This window comes from Corella eumyota, chromosome 6, assembly GCF_963082875.1.
Source record: "Corella eumyota chromosome 6, kaCorEumy4.1, whole genome shotgun sequence".
NCBI classification, from domain to species: Eukaryota; Metazoa; Chordata; class Ascidiacea; order Phlebobranchia; family Corellidae; genus Corella; species Corella eumyota.
In genome coordinates, this window is record NC_137495.1 from 5,840,639 (window position 1) to 5,862,463 (window position 21,825).

The 21,825-nt window shown below is 32.5% G+C and overlaps 4 protein-coding genes across 4 annotated transcripts; 2 read left to right on the plus strand and 2 right to left on the minus strand.

Annotated features, from left to right (window-relative positions):
- Nucleotides 1-146: 146 nt before the first annotated feature.
- LOC145756034 (mediator of RNA polymerase II transcription subunit 6-like) lies at nt 147-12,778 on the plus strand. The gene is made up of 7 exons (XM_082572268.1): nt 147-245; nt 1,197-1,359; nt 3,682-3,773; nt 11,389-11,471; nt 11,579-11,618; nt 11,895-12,082; nt 12,277-12,778. The coding sequence occupies exons 1-7, from the start codon at nt 236-238 to the stop codon at nt 12,457-12,459; spliced, it is 759 nt and encodes a 252-aa protein (XP_082428394.1). The 5' UTR covers nt 147-235; the 3' UTR covers nt 12,460-12,778.
- Nucleotides 12,318-14,189, minus strand: LOC145756033 (uncharacterized). The gene is made up of 3 exons (XM_082572267.1): nt 13,831-14,189; nt 13,414-13,612; nt 12,318-13,304 (listed from the first exon to the last, which is right to left on the minus strand). The coding sequence occupies exons 1-3, from the start codon at nt 14,116-14,118 to the stop codon at nt 12,685-12,687; spliced, it is 1,107 nt and encodes a 368-aa protein (XP_082428393.1). The 5' UTR covers nt 14,119-14,189; the 3' UTR covers nt 12,318-12,684.
- Nucleotides 14,190-16,184: 1,995 nt separating this feature from the next.
- Nucleotides 16,185-17,946, plus strand: LOC145755721 (neuronal pentraxin-2-like). Its single transcript, XM_082571970.1, has 6 exons — nt 16,185-16,233; nt 16,573-16,704; nt 16,793-17,035; nt 17,115-17,386; nt 17,495-17,676; nt 17,760-17,946. The coding sequence occupies exons 1-6, from the start codon at nt 16,185-16,187 to the stop codon at nt 17,926-17,928; spliced, it is 1,047 nt and encodes a 348-aa protein (XP_082428096.1). The 3' UTR covers nt 17,929-17,946.
- Nucleotides 17,947-18,460: 514 nt separating this feature from the next.
- Nucleotides 18,461-20,522, minus strand: LOC145755722 (uncharacterized). The gene is made up of 6 exons (XM_082571971.1): nt 20,387-20,522; nt 20,093-20,221; nt 19,639-19,884; nt 19,183-19,442; nt 18,916-19,091; nt 18,461-18,629 (listed from the first exon to the last, which is right to left on the minus strand). Exons 1-6 carry the CDS (start codon nt 20,466-20,468, stop codon nt 18,461-18,463), a joined length of 1,062 nt encoding a protein of 353 aa, XP_082428097.1. The 5' UTR covers nt 20,469-20,522.
- Between the last annotated feature and the right edge of the window lie 1,303 nt (nt 20,523-21,825).

Below are 21,825 nucleotides of genomic sequence, written 5' to 3' on the forward strand. Positions count from 1 at the left end.
GATTGTAATACATTTGTTTATTTTTTTAAAAACAAATAAACTAAAATCTTGTAAACAGTCATGCATTAAAACACAAATAAACACGTATTTAGCATATAATAAGATTCTTTTACCTAATGTTTTAAGTTTTGCTTTACTTTACAGATATTTATATAAACAACAACAATTTAATTCAAGTTGGGTTCTTTTTGTATAACTAATATTGTCTACTGTAACAAATTGACTTTGCTGTGAAATGGATAAAGGTAAATATATAGAAGATTTTATTTTTTTATATTGTCATTAGGCACATTTTGTATTTGTCTGTGATTTTAAAATCTGATTGATAAAATTTCATACAACCCTTTTTTTAAAGATACCTTTAGTGAAAAATTATATTAATGACATTTTCTGAAAAGGAGGGGTAAAAATTGCTAAAATAAGTAAAAAAATAGTTAATTTTTAATAACATTTTAATGACATACCAATATTTAATTTTTTGTTTTTTTATATAGTTAATGCCCTTACACTATTGGAACATATAGAATAAATAAAGTAGTTTGTTAGTTTAAAAAAAAAATTATAAATTTTAACTTTTAAGGCTAAAAATTATAAAAATTTGAGCCAACATAAATTTGTAATAAATATGGCATGTTATTAAAAAGGGTTATATTTTGTAAGGTGTGAAACTCGATGCCATATTTGGTCAATCACACTTTGGGTATTTCTCAATAGTAAAATCGGCTTAGTATTATTCAATGAGGAGAACCATCTCCTATAATCAAAACATTAAAATTCAATTGTTCCTAAGCCTGGCTGAATATAGCCCAATGTTTATTCTTGGAATTGTTTGTTTTTAGCTCTTTTGGGAAATTTTATTTTTATTTTCCAACCCCGTTTGTTCTTTAAGTGTGGAACGGTTATAATGGCAAGGGCATAAAACTTGCCATTTAAGGCTAAGTTGGGAGAAATTTAAACTATTTCAGTAATATGCAGCTAGTGAACCTGCTTAACTATATGGGAGGTTAAGCACCTAAACATTTTATCTAAAAAATCTTATGCACAAATGTGTAGGCGGCGGGCAGTTAAAAGACTGGCAAAATTTAAGCTGTGTTTTTTTTTAGGTTTCATTTTTGTTTAAGTTGCAATTTTACTCATACTATCTGTAACCAACTGAAATTTCTAAAACTATTTTTTGAACTTAATTTTTTTATTAGTTCCGAGTCATCTCCGATTATCCTGGCATGACCCGGCCTGGGTCCCCCATTTAAACAAGGAAAATGTTCTACTTTACTTCTCAGAGCGAAGCAACCCTTTTTACGACAGAACTTGTAACAATGAGACGATCAAAATGCAACGCCTAAGTTTGGAACATCTGGAGTAAGTGTTTTGGGGGATTTTTTTAAGTTTGGGGTGGTTAACTTAAAAATACCCTTTTTTTTATTTGCAGTGGTTTTGTTAAAATTTCAAATGAAACATTGCATTTTTTAACAAAACGATTAGTGGAACCTTTTTATATATATACTATTAGTTACATTGATTTTCTGTAAGTAATATCAAATTTAAATTAAGTACCCCAAAATTAGGGTATTTACTATTTAAAAAATTAAAAAAAAAATTTTTTTCCAGGATTTTTAAGTTTAGTAAAATGCAATCAGTTCCCCAATTTATTCAAATTACTTGTCAAACTGTGGTTAAAATTTTCCCCAAACACCAAAAGTTTAACCAACGTTAAAAAAAACTTTGCGCAGAGCAGCTAACCAATACATATTATTAGACGGAATTTTTTTAAAGCATAAAAAATTGTTTATTAGTAAACCTGTGTGGGCAGAATTTCTCGGTTCAAATTCACACGGGCCCTCTTCTTTTAGATTTAGCGTAGTATGTTCTTTTGTGTAAAAATACCAACAAGTGTAAATATAGTTTGTTAGATACTGGATACACACACGTTAAAGCGACGGTGGTTAAAGTTTTTTTTAACCAGTTGCAATTGCGTGGGTTGTTTACTCTGTATGTGATCAGGCTTCAAAAATTTTGGACAGAACTGGACTTTGAAACTATAATGTTTTTAGCAACGGGGTAAAACATATTAGAGTATTTTTTTATAATTTAGACCTTACAACTGTAAAAGGCATTAAAATTTTTATCCAAAATATTAAAAACTAAAAAAGAAGCAATGAAACCGTGTACTAGATAATTGTAAATATTTTTAATAAAATCACAGAAGTACCCTCTTCGAAATTTTTTATCATTAAAAAAAGAGGACCCATCTTTAAATATATAGGCGGTTATAAATAACATTTGTACATAAGGCGAAATAATTACTTTAATTTTTATAAATTAACAAAATACGTAATGTACAGGAAAATATTACCATTCGATTTACACCCCTTTATCGCAACGCTAAAAGTGTGACGACGTAAGCTCGTGGTTTTTGAACAAGAATGCCTGGAATTAAATGACATTGTCTGCCCAACAATAAGGTACGTTTGTTAAACGTCATAATACTCGATTGTGGCTACACCGGTCGTAATAACGATTTCGTAGGCGCGTTGTAAAAAAGCAATAGCCGGTGACGCAACTAGCTTTAAATATATATCTTGTCCTCGTTGCGTCATTTGTTTTGGTAGTCACGTGACTTGCGTGAACTCTGCGTTTGTGTCGTTGCCGTAGCTACTCGGTCACGTGGGTACAGTGTTTCCATATATTTAGCCTCTCTTTAATCGCCGAAAGGAAGGCGATTCAAGCGTTGCTATGCCTATGCAACAACAAACAGACTCTGTAGATTGGCGGCAAATTTTAAATACCTTTTTGCAAAACAAATAATTTTCTTATATTTTTAATAAATTCCGAAAATTTTCCAGAAATTTTTTTGCAAAGCCTGTAGGTTAAGCATTTCTTAATGGAATAAAGCCACGGCCCGTAAAATCTGCAATCCAGGTTCCTATAACTCTTGAATTATTGCGTGTGATTTTTATTATTTAAAGCGACATTACGTCACGTAAAAATTTATATGCAAAACCACCCTCTTATAATTTAAGGCCAAACTTTCCAACGAGGAAGTTTATTTTGCGGGGCCTACTCTATCTAATACTTGGTCATGCTAGCAAGTACCTGTTAGGTTTGTTTGTTTATTATTTGGGTCCAGCTTTAGCGCCTAAAAAGGCGATAGTGGATTTTCAGGAATTTTTCATAAGTTTTAAAATACAAGCAATTCTCCCCTCAGAAAGTAAACATGCCACTGTTTGCTTTCTTAAATGAAGAACTGCATTGTCGAAGGGGAAATCCCCGTTTTGTCGTCCAGCGTTCGATTCGGCGTAACGAGATGACGTAAACTTGTTTTAGGAACTACGACAAGGGTAAACCACGTTGACGTTGTCATGCTTTGTAGCGTACCAACGAATATGTAATACTGAGCTATGTCGCTTAGCAACACGCATGGAAAAGCGAGCGTTCTTCTTCGAAAACGTACTTTTATAATGAAATAATTAATGCGGGGGTATGGTTTATTGATATGAAAGCCGAAGGTTTTGGGTTTGAGCCGCACCAACCCCATAGTATTCGCCTATGAGCTAGATGTTTACGAAAGCTTAAACACAATAAAAATAAAAAGGCCCTTACACTCTATATTTTTAAAGGTACGTTAAGGATCCATTTTAAGACCTATATTCCTTACCTAAATTAGTTTATTTATGTTTTTAGAAATATGACCGGTTTAGAATACATCTTGTTGCATCATCAGGAGCCTATATTGTACGTCATCAGAAAACGTCGGCGACAGTCCAAAACCCAGGGTATGTTTTTTTATTATTATTCAACCTTTAAATTTTGATATATATTTTCTCATACACAACACTTCAACCTACACGAAAACTATATTTTTACCCCTCGCGCCCACGCAAAAAAGTACGATAATTAAAACACTCTTTGTTTTTTTATGCCCCACCCTTGCTCTTTTTTGTTTTTAAACGGGAATTTCCCGCTTAGCTTGTAAATTGATGCACTCACGGAATTGCGTGGGTTGTTTTTAACTTTCTTTGGGTAGGTAGGGTATCGATGTGACGCGCTGCCGGTCACGTCGTCAAAAGTGGAAAGTAGGCCGCAATGATTTAGGCGATATAGGCTTAACCTAGTACTTTTTGGTAACTGTACATCCCACAAATAATACCCCTGCCTACTCTACCTAATAATAAGATCGAAATGCAAAATGTAAGTTTTAATGATTTGCTTTAATATATTTAAACAATTCTCAATGTTTAACATTGAAAAACTTTGTATAAAATTCGGCGAACCCTTTTACAGGCATTACTGAAAAATATACATCTGGAAGCCAGATTTACATTTTTTTAGTTTTTTTTTATTAAAAATTTTAATATTGAGATTTTTTACCACGCGTAGGTTGTAATTTTAAAAGAGAAATTATTTTCTGCACGAGTTTTGTCGCAATTATCGTAAGTTAACACTACGCCAACGTGAGAAAGTTGCATTTGCCCGATTTCGACTGAATGTGACGTAATCAAGGTTTCGTTGTGACGTAATTAATATGCCTGCCGCGGTTTTGATGAAAAATTGAAACACCTACCCAAAAAATATATACATTTTTTTTATAATTTTTTTTTGTTAGTTTTGATTTTCCATTAGCTTATTTTTTTTCGCCGCAAAAAAAATTTAAAATAAGAAAAAAGATTAAAAAAAGAATTCCGAGTTTACAAAAATAGACTGAATTTATTTTCGAGCATAATTCGTGAAAAAAACAAAGAAAACCGCTGGGGACCCAAAATAGCCCCAGCGTGGGTAAATTTAGAACAAGGACTATTAATATCCAAGTCTAAATTTGTTACTTCAAAATGTTTTTGTTGCCACGAAAGGTGATACCGTTTTACTATCATTCAAGTGTATTAAGGGCTCACCAGAGCGTAAATGCCAAAACGAAACTGGGTAAAAATAGATATTCCGGGTCGTTTATTTTCTATTAAGAGGGTTTTGGTTGCCGCTTGTTATTGTATAATAGGTATATTTGGAAGACAATAAAAAATAACGTCTTCTAACTAGGGATGAACTTTTTGGAAAAATTGTGATTTTTATATTTAGACATTCGTATACACAAGTCTGGAATTTTATCTTAAATATACTTGTTTAAATAAATATTTATAAGAAAATTAAAATTTTTTTTACTTAAGTTAAATTTAATTTTTAAGTTCCTACCACCGCAGCATATCGGGTTGCGTCTTCTTTTTGTTTGTTTACATAAATCCATTTATTACTAATAGCGTCAATTCGTAGAATTTGGAAATAAAAAAATGTTTGTATATAGATTGCTAAAAAAAATTACTTTGCCCCCTATAAGCATAATATCAAATTTTATTGTTCATTTGATTTTAAAATTTGGTGTAATTTTTATCTAAAATTTGCAGATTTCATAGGCTTTATTTCTGCCTAGATAAACAGCACAAATAACGGCGGGACTGCGAAAATGTTTTTTAAAACTTTGCAGAAAACACAAAAAAATGCAAACTGCGTACGTTAAACGCACCACGCGCTTGTCCGTATCAATAATTAACATACAAGGGCCAGTGCCTTGGTCGGGTAATTAAAGCTAAGCAAACGCGGGACTTTCGGCAATAAGTCCTACCGTACCCCCCATTCTATTTGCACGATGCAAAAATAAATTAATGACTTGGTAATCAAATATTCTAATTTTTTAATTACCGTAATTAATGTAGTAGTGTTCTGCTATTTATAGTTTTAGTTTGTTTTTTTCGTTAGTGTAAATGCAGAGGACGCGTGGGTTTAGTTAAATACTGTAGTTATTTTTTCCTAACAGTCGTGGGTATAGTACGACTATTACATTGCCTATAAAATAATTCCTTATACAATTACGCGCTAAATATTTTTTTCGTTTTTTTTTTTTATTTTAAATTGTAACCTATTTTTAAAAAAATGAATGACGTCACTAATGACATTATAAGAAATTTCAACACCTGCGTGCCTGGGCAAGACTATAGGGATAATTTTTTGTTTATCTTTCAGGTATTCAATATAAGCAACACTTGTTTATATCAAACATTAAATTGACGTCATTTATAAATTTCAACTTTAAACGTTTTGGAAATTTTTTTTCCTAAACCAATTTTACATTAAACGAATTTTCTTTATGTAGTGTAACAACGAATATTTTGTTTTAAAAATCTTCAAAATCGTTTTTTTTTTTAAATAGTAATTGAACTTTTAAACCCTTATTTGGCAAAATTATTTGATTTTTTAAAACCCTTGCTAAAAATAGACAATACGGGACATTGTTTTGATATTTTGTAATCAAGTCTAGCAAAAATAAACAATTTGTAGACGAAGGCGTTGACGTAATTGTAAAACATCGCAATTTTTGATTTCGAAGCTTTAAAGTCAATTTAAACAAAAAGTGCGTCATCTTACTTGACTTTAACCCGGCTTTTCAATGTTACGACAACTTATTTTAACACCCCATATTTAAATGACGTATATTTAGTAATTTGCGACATTTGCCTACGTATTTACTGTTTAATTATCTTTTGGCTGAAACAAAACCGAAAATTTCGCCACTTAGTTGGCTAATAACGCTGTAGTGTCCTAGTTGTTTAACCTAGGTCAATAAGTTAATGCTAATGTTTAACATTGGGTGACTAGCCAAAATTTACGATGTGGTATTTTACAACTACATTCGCAAAAAAACTTTTTTTCCATGTTCCTTTTTTAGAAGTGACGTTTAATTATTGAGCATGGGTTAAAAGGTTGATATTTTTAATGTATGGACCTGTAAAAAACAAAGAAATTATTGTTTTTAATTTTCAGTTTTAAATATTCAGTTTAATTATTTAAAATTAAAGTTATAACGTCATGTTTCTAACATTCAGAATAAATAATATTGTATGTTACAATTTTTTTTGTTTTTCGGTTTTCAGTATATTTACATTTTAGAAATGTAAATGTTCAACATATAGGTCAAATGTATTAATAACTGGTTGAACTAAGGTTAATGTTTATATTTAGTTATAAAAATAACTTGGGCTCCCTTTTTTTCACTTTTTTGTATGGTAAATTCTTGGGTGAAAAGTATATTTTTAGTAGAATTAAAATAAGTAAAAAAGATTTAGTTTTGTTTTAACGGAATTAAAAGTTTAGGGGGAAATTTTACCAATAATTGAGTTTTTAAAAACTCGATAAAATAATATATAGGTGGTCTTTATAAAGGGTTACTTTGTATAGCATTCCTTAGGGTGTGTATTTACATAGGGGCGACATTTTCCGTATTTGATAAACACGAATTTAAAGCAAAGTATTTAATTTCGAATTTAAATATCCAAATGCATCATAGCGGACATTGGTTCATTGTCCAACATGCCGGTTTAATCTTTACGTTACGCCGGTCTAAGATATTTGTACACCCTGTTGTAAGGTTACTCTTCCTGAAGCATTATTCACTTTTTTGTCGAATTTTTGAATAGTTTTTCATTTAATTAATTAAGCTGATAGCTTCAGTTACCCCTTGACCCAACTAATAATATTAAAAATTAAAAACCTAGCGTGCTCAATTTGGAAAAGAGACGGAAAAGATTAAAAAACTTTTAAGTACGTAATACTAGTAAAAGTTGCTGCGGCTGCAATTAGCAAATCCCTTGACGTTGTTTCAAACAGACAACAAAAAGAAATACCATTTTTGTTCCCATGACAAATTGACTTTCTACTATTTTACCAGTTTATTAGCAGCTTGGTAAATATTACTATAGCAACCAACTAATAAATAAATACCAGTTTAATAATACGATGCCTAGATTGGTAAATGCTCAGCAAAGCCCCAGATGTAGTAACTCCGTAACGTTTTAAAACAAAAAAGGCAGTCAACGTTGCTATGGCAACCAATCAACCGATTGTTTTACAGAAAAAAACATTTTGGCACAATTTTGTTGCTAAGTGTTCAAACAAAAACAAAAACTAAACACCAACTATCCTTTCTAATTTTTATTTTGGTAATTGGCAATTCTACTTCACGTTGCCACTGACAACGCAGCCTACCTACGTCACAAGGAAAGTTATCGAAACTTTGGACGACCCTCAGTGATCAGTCTGTGGCTTACCAGACGGCACTTTCGTACCAATTAAGAAAGAGATCCGGGTAATTAGTGGCTTAATTGGATCTTACAACAACCGGCACGCGTGTTTGAAAATTCATGTTTAATCGTGTCGCGCTCAATGCGAGTTTTTTTTGTTGTAATTAAGTTTTAAATTGGTTTTAAACGTTAAAGGGTTTTTTTAAAAGACGCCTTTTATAAAAAAAAATATTTGTTTGTTGGTATTAAACACTTAGTCTCTTCCAATATCAATAAAAATTACATGCCTTTTGTATTTTGGGGCCCGGGTTAAGTTTGTACGGCATATAGCGCCTTATTGAAGGAGCTACGACATGGAAGCAATAGGAATCAAACCAATGGCCTCATGCCATGAGTGTTCCAACCCCTACACCGCATTGTCGGTAAACTTAAAACCATGGTTAAGCCGGCAAAAAATTTTAAATTTAGCAAGCAGCATACTAACCTAAGGCTAAAGGCAATTGTCAACGACCGGCCCCCGCATTTACCTTATTGTGACAATTACGTCACACAATTATATTTAAACATACCAAAGCATAAAACCTCGCATACCTACAGCTGCGGTCGCGTGTTTGGAATGTCAATCCGTTACCGTTATTTTTTGTGCTCACGTGCTTTGCACACAAACGATTGTGTTTGTTAAATTGTACGGCGCCCACGCAGTCACGTGACTGAGCATATGTATAATAGTTCTTTGAACCTGCTTCTGCGCCGGCGGTCGGCTGTTGTTTTTGTTTTGTGAAAAAAATTCGGAAATTTTGGTCCAACCACATATACTCGACTTAGCGCTTTGAAAGTATTTTTAATATCAAGCGGTGGGCGTGCGTTATAGTTATACAAACTTGCCGGTTAGAGTACCTTTTGAAACTTAATACTTTTGTGAAAGTAAGAAGAAACAATAACGGGCAGGGAAAAGTACAAAAAATATGCAAATTTTTTTCGTTTTTTTTTTGTTTTAAAAAAGTGATAGCGCTTTGAGCTCTCTGCTACCTTGACGATTTTCAAATTTCCCTTTATCATAATATTCTCCCCTTTAATATTTCCCCGCTCAAAATGAACCCGTAATTTTTTCTTCAAAAAAATTCAGAGTTTACCAAAGGTCGAAAAATTCTAAATTTAGAAACCTTACTCAATTATCACAAGCGACATACGTAACGTAACGCGAGACGCGGCGCGCTATAAATCATTAGCAAAATTTACGTAAGATTTCGAAAATTTTACGTAAGATTTCATAGCCCAAGCGAAATTAAAATTTTTGCTAAAGTTGAGATCACATTTCTATATATACTGCGAGCACCGCTTACACAAAAAATGCTAAATTTTTAAGCTAGGTTATTGCAAAATTCTCTGATAGCAAATTTTAAAAAGTGCAAAGTACGGATTTAAAAAATTTACAAATCACATTAAAACACGTGTCCTTATAATTAATTGCACACTTCTTGCATCATCGTAAATTTTTGCACTTGCAATTTTTATTTATACCCACGGGCTTTTTTAAGGCCGCAAAATTCCAAAAACAAACACTTGGTATTTTAAACGATTTTTTCAGTTTTTTTCTCGCATCGGGCAATACGTTAATTCGATTTTTAATTTTTTACTAATACATGTTAGATGAACTTAATGTAGCGGAGCATATAATGGCTTTTTTCTTTGCTTTATCGCCACCGTGACGTAATGTTTCCATTAACATTAATTTCCTTTTCATCTTCGTCTTGTGATATTTTCGTATGACGTATTGGCGATAATTACGAGAGATGATGAAATAGTTGAAAACGAAAAAGGCGGCCGGACCTCTCTCTCGTTTTCCCACTTTTGCGCAATTAGAGAGAAAGACGACTCCGAACGAACTGAAGATTTCCGTAAATCGCTCTGAAACCGCGCCAGCCCCCTTATATTTGCGGAAAATTTCCAACTATATTGTGCTAACCAGGTAAAAATACAAGAACGACATTCTCATCACTCTGACTCGGCTGTGGGATTCCTTTTAAAATGCAAACAGCGATTTTAGCGTTTAGCCAATCAGATTAAAGTGCTCTGTGGTAACAAAGGTGTGTCAAAATGATCAACTGAATACGATTATCTTATTGTTATAAGGGTGGGCGTGGTATTGTGCTGCACTTTGATATTGTCAGTAAATTTTGTTGCGGTCCCGTTGTATTTTTCCATAATTTTTTTTGTACTTTGTAAAACGGGATAACATTTTTGGTATAGCATTTATTATGTTATTTTTAATATTTTTTCATATTAGTTTTGCGCATTAAAAACAGGATTTAATCTCTGGCACTGCATTATTTAATAATTTTCGATATTTTTAGTCTTGTTTTGCGCATAACAGAAAGAGGATTTTTATATTTTTTTAAATTAAAAAAAAATATCTAATAAGCTTGTGGACGCCTAGTTAAATATACAAAATATTAAAACTTTGCTTACATTTTCTTATATTTTTTCAACAATAAAGTTAAAATACTTTGCAAAACCACAACAAAAAATAAATGTAAATATTGGAAATACGAGAAGAGTTAGTCATTCCCGATTGCCTCCCTTTACCCTCGAATTGACGGCTCCAATGCGCCCCTCGTGGCTAGTTAAACGCGAGTTATTGGCAAATTGCTGAATGAGTCATCCACTATTTACCGCAGCATAGACGGTGACTTGACATAACAGCAATTTACTTAATACACATAGACGGTGGGGGTCTGCCTGTAGAATTTTACCCGAAAAATAAAGCAAATCATGTTTTCCAAGTGCATATTCGTCGCCTACGTTAAAGTATTTGTGTCTATATAGTAGGCGTTCTGCTGTAGTAATAGACTTAGTCACCGGGTCAGAAAAAATGCACTTACGAATTGAACAATAAAATAAAAATGTCAAGGACATTAAATGAAACATCTACGAGTTATGAAATTTTTGTTAAGAATTTCGAGTCTTTCGTAATCGGTTCGTTTTGTCTAATAAAGATACACCATCCCCACAAACCTGTTTTCATTGTACGCCTACTCTGAAAATGTCACGTTTGCAAAGGTTTTTTGCCATTCAAATATATTAATAACACGTTTTTTATATTAAATTAACGTTCACGCAAGGTGGGCGATCACACAGCTTAATCATAGGGTAACCAACAGCACTCCTAAAAAGTCTGATTCTGCCATTTTAGAATAAAACTTTCTAGTTTTGACCTCGCCACATGTACACTCAGTAAATCATCGAGGATTTATAGTAGTTCATGTAATTGTTTAACATCCTATTTACCCTCTTTTTAAAATAACGAAGTTTGCTTTTTTTTTAGTTACGACATTGGCGGATTACCATATTATTGACGGAACCGTTTACCAAGCTCCCGACCTCGGCTCGGTGTGCAACTCAAGACTGGTGAATGCAATTTTTTTTATTAACTTTAATTAAAAAAAAACTAAAATGGTACTTCTTTGGGGCTTTCTTAAAGAGTACTTACTTAAAATCCTGTTTGTTTTTATTAGATGACTACACTGCATCATTTAGAAGCCGCCTTTACAGAAGGTAACAAACTTTTTATCGTCTTTAAAAGCCTTGAAATATTTTTTTACAATTGAGATAATTTCAAGACATTTTTGCTAATTTTTAATTCGAAAATGTCAGTCTTCCAAGGGTCTAGTATTGTTGTACCAAGAGTTCTGAGTTTGATAACCATTACTGCTATGCCTAACACTGATAAGTAAGGCATAAATAAAAGTTCTTTTATTGGAGGGATAAAGTTCATAAATTATTGTTTGGTATACAATTCAATCATTATTTACTATCTAATTTTTGCCAAAGTTTTGTCTTATTCCCGCTACCACCCTGCCAAGGGGTACTCCTGGCAGTTTAAAGACAAGGAGCAGCAGAAAAACAACACAAAGTCGAAGGAGAAGAAAAAGGAAGAGCCGGGATCAGTGTTTCAATGCGGTCGTGTTGATATGCTGCTCTCAACCTTGACTAATAAATTCCCTCAGCGGTTTGTACAGGTAAGAAACTCCATTAAATTGATCATCATTATTACATGTTCATTATTTTTGTACTTGGTAAGGTTTAGCAACATTTTAAATTAATCTGTGTAACATTTTTAATTTTTTATTTGATTGACGTAATAGAAATAAAAAAAAAATTTAAAGTGATGTAAAAAAATTCTGGCTGAATAACTTCATAACCTTTATCCCAGACTCATGCTGGAGAAAAACCGATGCCAGTGGAAGAGCCGACTAATGTAAAAGTCGAAAAGCAACCAACTCAAATTGTTGTTCCCAACCCTGTAGTGCCTTCCACTGTGCCACAAAGCAGGCAGTCACTAATAAACAATCAGGAAAACAAAGGCCCCCCAGAAAAGCGAATTAAATATTTGTGAATAGGTTAGAAAAGCATCACAATTTTTTAACATAGCACATTTTTTACGGCATATGTCATGCAGTTGGGTGAAAAAAAGAAAAATGATGTTCTGCTCATACCCTATGTGCAGGTTAAAATTAAATGGGCTGGTTGTTATTTAATTTTTTTATTTTTTTGCTCATGCATCAATTCTAAGCCAATATAGAGTTATTGTTACTCTTACTTGCATTAAAACAATGAAAAATCAAGATTGTTTTAGCTTTTTAACAACATACATATAAACAGGTAAGTTGTTTGATTTCGAATTTAACTCCACAAAACTTGTGTCAAAATTATATTCAGTTTTGTTTGAAATTTTGCCCAATTCGTCAAGTCGTACATCTGGACAATCAGTCGTAACTTGAAGCATTATTCCCTCAGGACTTAACACTCTTAATGCTTCATTGACCATGTTAAAACAGTTCTCAGCACCAGAAGCGTGCCGGTAAATAGCATCGTAAGTTCCTTTATCAATAATAAGATCTATACTTTGATTGGCAAATGGTATCGAAGTTCTGATATCGCTGACAATGTAAGTCACAAAACCAGTTGAAGCTGTGCTGTTTTGCAGCAAGCATTCCGTTGATACATCAATTCCATATACATCTAAAAAGGTATAATCCCTTTGCAGACTCTCCCCTAGGTCTGACAATCCACAGCCTATGTCGACCACTTTTTTAATATGATTGTACTTGGTTAAAATTAAATCTAGTTCTTCTTTCATGTCTTGGTAAGTAACAAACCAGTTGGTTGCCGTTGTTTTCTCAGGAGTTGAATAGTATTCATCCCAAGTGTAAGGCAATCCGAGTTGTGAATTTAAATTTTCTGTAAAAAATACAAATGTTTTAAAACCAGTTGGAAAACTTTAAACTAACATTACTTAGGCTACATACTTAGGCTACATATTTTTTGGGGTTCAAATCTATTTTTTAACCTGCTTGTGGCATTTTTTTTAGCAAAGAATTTTCCATGTCACTTTTTCTGTCTGATAGCCATTTGTTGATATTAAAATTTGGAAAAAAAATTGATATTTCTTGTTGTGCTGAGGCTTCAGAATCTGAACCATGCACCGTGTTTCTTGTGTCGGTTAATCCAAATTTGCCTCGAATTGTGTTAGGATGTGTAAATCGACTCTAAATTTGTTTGAGAAGTTTATTTTTGAGGACTTTTATTTAAGTTGGAAGTGTGTTTACCTAGACTCATGTTTAGTTCAGCTTGGCATTACAATTATTAATAATTTGCTAATCATCAATATGGTAATAAATGCTAAGGTCGTCAAGGAAAAGGGGCAAACTGGCAATATTGAAATCAATAACCGGCAAACCCATTTATTTTTGTATTAAAAGAGTACCTGATACACTTTGGTAGGGCCCATTAACTTTCTCCAGTCTGATATTGCATTTTCCTTGGCCAAAATCAATGCAATTGTTGGTCCTGTCCCCATAAATTCAATCAACCTCTGATAGAAAAACTTTTCAGAGTGCTGGGCGTAAAATTGTTTACAAATTTCGGTGGTCCATAGAATTTTTCGATTTTTGACAATGGAAAAATTGTGTTGAAACAATTGTTTTTCGATTGACCGCACGAGACTTAAATTTAGAGCGATGTCAGGTTTTATTAAGCCTAGTGTGAGCTGCATTAGATATGGTTTACTATCTAAAGGAAAAATTGAATAATAACATCATCTTAAAAAGAAATTACAAAAAGTTTTAAAACATGTAACACATGTTTGTATATTAAAGTTGTTTTGTTTTTGGATCAGCTGATTTAACGACCACCTTCGGCGCTGTTTATTTTTTGTTATATTTGTTTTTAACACCGAGGCTCCAAATAAATATTTTTTATATATGTTTTGCCCTTGACATTTAAAATAAAGTGTGTCGCGATTTGCATTGTTAATTATCAATTTTGTTTGCCAACAATCTTCGGACTATAATAATCAAAACACCCTAAGGCACAACTATATCATTTAAACCTACGCCATATATTTTGTTTATTTTTGTTTTCCGCATTACAAACATTTTAAAGTATTAGTCATTTTGTTTTCTTAAATGGGTATTAAATGCGGTCCCAGACAACGACTTCCGAATAATAGGCAGATGGCTTAATTTTGCAGTAGGCAGGATTTGTAAACTTCGGCCTACGCTTTTAGCCAATCGATAAGCCTGCTTTTCATGAATCATAATGCTTAAAATGAACATTTGTTTAAATATTGCTTGATCATTACACGAAAGTGTTTAATTTTACAGGTTTTAAAGATTCATTGTCACTTAGTTAACAACTTGTTGGTTTACAAGTTTGCTGGTGTGGGTGTCGGTTAGGCTATTGAAATGTTGGCGTGTGACCTTATGACGGCCACCTGAAAAATTTTACTTTTAAATAGGCTAAAACATAATATCAAGTTTATTTTCAGAATACTCTTATTCATTTTTTAACGAAAATAGACGATGGTATTTAATATTAGGGAAAAAAATAGTGGCAATTTTGATAGCCGGCTATTAATGTACAGACCTATTAATTTAAAACTTATGCGGTAGGTTAAGCATAGGAAAAACTTATTTCATGTAATTGGTGTCGCGTGCAGCTTTTTGTTGAGCAAATCCTGGAATTTTTTTAAATTGCACTTTTTATTGTGCCTTTATATAATAATGGTACGGCATGAATAATTGGTCATTTTATGAAAAATTGGTTAGCTTTGAAGTGTTAAAAATAGTGTTATTACTTTAATATTGGGTATTTACTTTAATAGTTGTTTACCACCCCTTGTTTGGTTTAAATTTTAAAAATATTTTAATTCCACTTATTTGTTTATCAAATATTATTAATTAAATAATGTTTTATGCACATCTTTTATTTATGTTTTTAAAATAATCAAACGACTTGAACCAAATTTCATTAATCAAGTTTTAAATTATTTCGAAAGCATTTTATTACATATTTTATATCAGGAAATTATAATAGTGAAAAACCTGTTTGCAGATAATTAATTATGAAAAACTTAGCCTTACAATATATCCAAATATAATAATGTATAAAGTACTGAATAAATTACGTTTAAAATTATCAATAATCATCGTATTGGAATTTCTATTAATTTACCACTTTGATGTGATTTTACTTTATTGGGTTTTACTAAAGCTAATACAAAAGTTTCTTGCCCATTTCATCTTTTAAATCAAATAAAAATCTTTCATGGAATATTTTTAGCGCCCACTTGCGATCATCGAAATCCTTGTTGAACTCTGTGTAATACTTCCTTTGACCCAATGTCTTGGTGATATTAGTATATTAATATTAATAGGACTTGCGAAATTACGTTGAATAATGTGCTGCGATAAAAAGGCAAAGTTTCTAAAATACCAAACACATATTTTGTTCCAAAATAGCACTGATACCCTTTATTGCATACTTGAGCCCGGCATTCACAGATAGCTCAGAAACGTCACAAACTGCACACCCTTACCCGATAAAAAATCCAAAACCTATAACCTCAAGAAAACATAGAAAAATATTGGCATTACCTTTGTTGCAGTACGTTAATTATAGAACAAACCCTTTTGATAGGAATTGAGTAGGAAGTTTACGTAAACTGTCATCATTTGTTTAAATACAATTATTTATATAAAGTTCGGTAAGTCAGTGTCGCATTGTTTAAACAAAATATTTATTGAAATAAATTATTGTTTCGCAAAAAAAAAACTTAAAATGCTAGTTGTTTTACTTATGTTTATTACGCCAATTTTTGGAAACGAAGGTATGTTATTTTAAATAGTGCAATATTACGCAAATAAATAGTGTAGTGCCCATAAACGTCGCATTATTGAAAATGAAAAATTTCATGTGACTATCTAGTTTGGTTTGTAGTTTAAAAAACTAACAATTTCCAGATTTAAAAATTAATGTCTTGGGCATTATGCATTTGATATAGTATACCTTATTAAGATAAAATACTTTAAAGTCAAAACCAAATCTCTTAGTTAGCTTGTTCTTTCGAAGACTTATTTACGCATGTAAATTAGGTGTTTGTGTTGCCATTTCAGCAAGACACTTAAACAAATCAAATCGTTATAGCACTAACTAAAATTGTTAACAGCTTGCAGCACATCAGATCCAGCGGCTAGAACTGATTGTGGCCCTGGTGGAATAATAAAAGAAGAATGCTTACAGTACGGTTGTTGTTGGGACAGCGAAACCCTTGGCGGAAATTGGTGTTACTATCCTAAGGGTGTGTGTTAAAGTCCTGAGTAGTTTGATGTTGTTAGGGCACAATGTACATTGAACTATGGGGATTTCACACCTTTTTTCTTATCCAGGGTCTTCTTACCTTTGCAAGGTGAACTGTTATGTGGAGGAGAGAAAGGTTTTTCCGGTGGCTTTTCCAAGCTGTTTTGTTTCTACGCCACAGGTTGTGAACACCAAAATTTTAGACGCATGCCCAGGAATGTTTCTTGCCAAAACTGTTGCGATATACAAGTGGGGGTTTCAGGTGTCTATCAGTAGTCCACCTTTAAGTGGAACATGCACCCATCTAGAAATTGGGTGGACGGCTCAGCCCCGTAAGCCTGTTGCAATCTCTTAATTTTCCTTAACTGTAAACATAAACGGATAGATAATCTATTATTTTATTTTAAACAGCTTGTCCAGTTGGCGTTAGCCTAAACTTTACGCAGGGAAATAGCTACGCGAAATACAACGAGGCATTTCCGGCGTTATCGCAGGCCACAGTGTGCGCGTTTGTCCAAACCGTTCAACCGACATTTGCCATATTTAGCTATGCTTCTGCAGTTGCCATAAATGACTTCGAGTTGTTTCATCAAGTTGTGAGCACGGGGCCAACACTTACGTTACTGGTTAAAAATGTGAAAGTTGTTTTCACATTGGAAAAATCGCTCGCAAATGGGAATTTGGTAAATAACTTTTTTAATCAAAGTTATTAAATAAAAATTAGGGGGCCTTTGTAAGGCCCTATGAACATACCAGTATTTTTTATAATGTTAAACTCCGAATTTTACCAGACTCAGGTCTGTAGCTGGTTTGATTCTGTAGAAAATAAAGCTGGATTGTATATTGACGGTAAAGCTATGGCCATCAAGCAAAATTTATATAACCGACAGACTGTTACTGCTAACGGAGTTTTCATTATTGGCCAAGAACAGGACAGTCTAGGAGGCGGCTTTGACTTTTCCCAAGCAAACGAGTACGTACAAGAACATTACCTTTTACAGTACGCCCTTTTTAATGATAAATTGTTCTGTAACGCAGAGTTTTTATGTTTGTCAGGGGAAGTATCTCCAATCTTGTGATATTCAATCGAATCGTTCCCTTAGACGAAATAAATTACCTGAATCTTCATTGCCGCTGTCCAACAAACTATGTTGTGTCGATTAGAAAATCAAATGTGCAGTTAGTCGGCCCAGATGTAAAAGCTATCCCCTTTTCAAATTGTTAGGCTTTTAAATGTTACTATGTTCCGTTTAGCCATGTTTGGCCTGTATATATACGTGTAGCCATGTATATATACGTGTATGTATATATACGTGTAGCCATGTCCAAACTAGTTTTGGTGATATGCCTATTTGTTTCTCTTTTTATTGTTATTTGATTTTATGTCTACTTGTTGTATACTTAGTTTAAGTTAGTCAGTCCCCTTAATATTGCATAATAGATTTAATATATAGATAAACCCTTAACAAGAGTATTTTTTAAACGACAAGAATCTCATAAAATCGGTATAAAGATAGTAGAAATGTTTATTTAGGGGTTAATTTATATTATTTAAAAATATTTTAACATTTATACAATAACTGCTTAATTAAAAAAAAAATAATGCAAGATTAAAAAGATTTTTTTAAATTAATTAGCATTGTCAACCAAACCAAGAACAAGGCAGTTATAAACAAATTGACAATCTTAAAAAAAGAACTATAGTAGTATAACAGTTTATTTAAAACTAAAAATCTAATATACGGAAAACTTATAATTCAACAGTTAGAAAATGAAGTGGTGTTTACGCCCTCCCCTATTAGCTGTAAGTTTGCTGCCCTTACTTCCACAATGTAGTCAGTTGGACAACGACACTTCCGATTTAGCCCATCCATTTCTGTTAACGATAAAACTCGACCAAAAAAGACAAGGTTTGTTATGTTTCTCCTGTCAAATGTAAGTTTTTCTTTTTAGTTGGTATTTTTCAAGGGATCATAAATTTGCAGGGTTTATTTTCAATATAATTAAAAGACAAAGTCGCTGTTTGAACTGACATTTAAACTGACAGATTAGCGTATTAGTGATTAAATTATATACCTTAAACAACAATACGTTCATGGCTGTAGTGACTAGTGCCGTTTTCAGCTTGATAACACAATGCATTTTCCAGTTTATTATAAAACTTAATTTAATAAACACACATATAATAAAATAATTAATCAAAACTGCTTACTGGTGACCCGTCTCTAAGATTTGGTCCGAACTGCCCGAAACTTGGCCGATAGTTAACAACCCACCACCGTTCACTTCTTGTCCAGTATAACTACTTGAAGTAGCATTTATTGCCTTTCCATCTATGTACAACCCTGCCTGCTTTGTTTCCGAGTTAAACCAGGAACATACCTGTGTCTAAAATATATAAAAAACGTGTTTTATGGATTAAATTTTTTATAATGTTTCATGAAATTTGGTTTTAAATTAAAAAAAAAATCATATCTACCAAAGTTCCATTTGAAAGAGAACTTTCCAATGAAAAATGCGTTTCTGACCCTTGAACCCGAAGAACAAAATTTGTTATGTTATATGTTAAAACCCAATGCTTGGCGATGGCATTGGTACTATAGTCAAAAATAGAGAACGATGAATTGGTAGTCTGAATCAAACAGCACACATAACCTATTTCAAAAGGCGGAAAGTACGAGGTTCTGTATATTGCATAACTTGATCCAACGAATGTTAAGCTCATTCCTACCGTGCAAGCTAAAATACATAACTTCTTTTTTAGTTGTGTAAAAACATTATTGCCTTCAAAGCACCCCAAGGTTGTAGGTTTAGAGATTATCAAAAACTGTGATAACGAAACGAACAACTTGAACTAAATTATTTAAAACCATAATCTCGGGATATATCAAATTGTCGTAATCCAAGTAATTTTAAAAATTATAATTTTACATACGAAATTCTGCAATCCATGCGACTTGTAAATTTGTGCAAGTTTCGTTAGAAGCAGTCCTATTTATGTACACCTGAAACCCCCATTTATATATTGCAACAGTTCTGCTATCGACCACTCCTGGACAAGTTTCCCCAATAATTTCGGTGTATACAACCTGTGCTTGATTTTCACTGCAGCCGCAGAAAGCTACAGTAAATATTTTTCGCTCTTCTACTTGGCAATTTTCTTGGCAAACAAGAGAACTTCCTAATAATACATAAAACATGTTAAAGTACACAATTTGTCCGTTAACTTGGACAAAACAAAAAGGTTTCTTGTTGAACGTTTAGCTAATTTTTACTCATAACTTTAAAACTAAAACTTACTGTTGGACAAACGCATTCGAGGTTACCTCTCATGCCTACTTCTTTGGGTTATCCTTATGTAGAAGATATTTAAATAAAAACTAAAATACCTTTCGGGTAAAAACAAAAAACCCCTTGATGACTTTCGTCATAGCAACAAGATTTTTCCAAACATTCCCTTTCTGGTATTCCTGAATATCCACAATCTGTTCTCTCGTTAGGCAGCGAATTGTTACAACCTGTTAAAAACAACTTTTTCGTTTGTTTGAGATAATTTTGTGGCCGACTTATTTTGTCTTTACAATTTGGCATATGGTAAATTTATAACTTTATACAACCTCAAGGAAAAATCTTAATTTTGAAGTTTTATATTTAGATATTTTTTAAATAAACTAAAGTCTCACATTGTGATGCCACTGATTTCGGAAAAAAAATTAACAATCCCAGCAAAGTCAGCATGACACAGTTGAAGTAACAACCCGCCATTTAAAATATGCTTAAACTTCCAATTAAAACGTTAATACTGTATTACAGCTTTTCTAGTTCGTTTAGTTTTGCAACTTATAAAAAAAAATATTAATCCACATCAACAATTAAAACAAGTAACTTCTTATGCTCTGTGGAAAGAAATTACTACTTTTGACAGATTAAGTAATTAATTAAGTTCAGGTAGCAAGGGATATCCTTTACCACCTCCTTTAAAACAAACACAAAACAAATATAAAGTTTTCCTATTGTGCTATTCAATTTGACGTATTTTATATTTAATTAGGCTAAGGATAGTAAACAAACGACAATGGCATGTGTTATTTTATTATTTGTAACGACAACTTATTTCTTTTGCATTGTAACACACTCCTTAAAAAAACGAATACAACTTTTTTCGGTCGTTTTTAATTTTGTTCTTTGCCACTTTTTGTTCTTCCGTTATTTAACATATTTTAAGCTTATGCGTTACGTAATAAACTAAGAATTTTCTTATATGAAAATTCTAATTCAACAGCACGAAAATATACTTGTATCAGTTTATTTAGTAATAACGTTTAAGTTAACTTTTATCAAGCTATTTAACAGTTGTTAAATGGACTGGTTTTAACGTCCGGGCCTACAAGCTCTATATTCGCTTCTTGTATTTCTACGATAGGGTCGATTGGGCAGCGACATTGTTGATTCAAATTATTGATTTCAGTCAGCTGCAGCACTCGATCAAAAAAGATAAGGTTAGATATACTTCCCCTGCAATGTCAGAATTTTTAATAGTTGTTTGTCTAATTTCGCAAAGCCTTCTAATAAAACCTTAATGTTTATATTACCAAAATATACACTTTTGGTAATGTTGTTACAGTAAAGTATTGTTGTTACAGTAACTTAAAAATTTATTTGTACAAGCTTATCACAAGAGCTATTACAAAGTTTAAATCGTGTATAAAGTGTGCGACAACTTACTCGTTTGCTTGATTCAAATCAAAATCTCCAACAAGGCTGTCTTGTTCTTGGCCAATAATTAACACCCCGCCCCCCGCAACTGTTTGTCCTGTGTATGCAGTTGACACGACTGTCATCTTTTTACCGTCTATGTACAATCCTGCTTGCCTTAGATTAGAATCGAACCAGCCACACACTTGTCTCTACAGAAATACAAAGTCTACTTTAATTGATTGTACAAATTTTGATTTTATTTTAAAGGGCTGAACAAGTAATAGAATGATCGTCATACCATCTTAGTTTGAAAACACGCGTTTACCAGTTTTGACTATTTTCGCAATTGTCTAATTAATAACACACTTATAAATACATGCTCTTGGCAGAATGAACATAGCAAATAAACTACCCAAAAACGCTA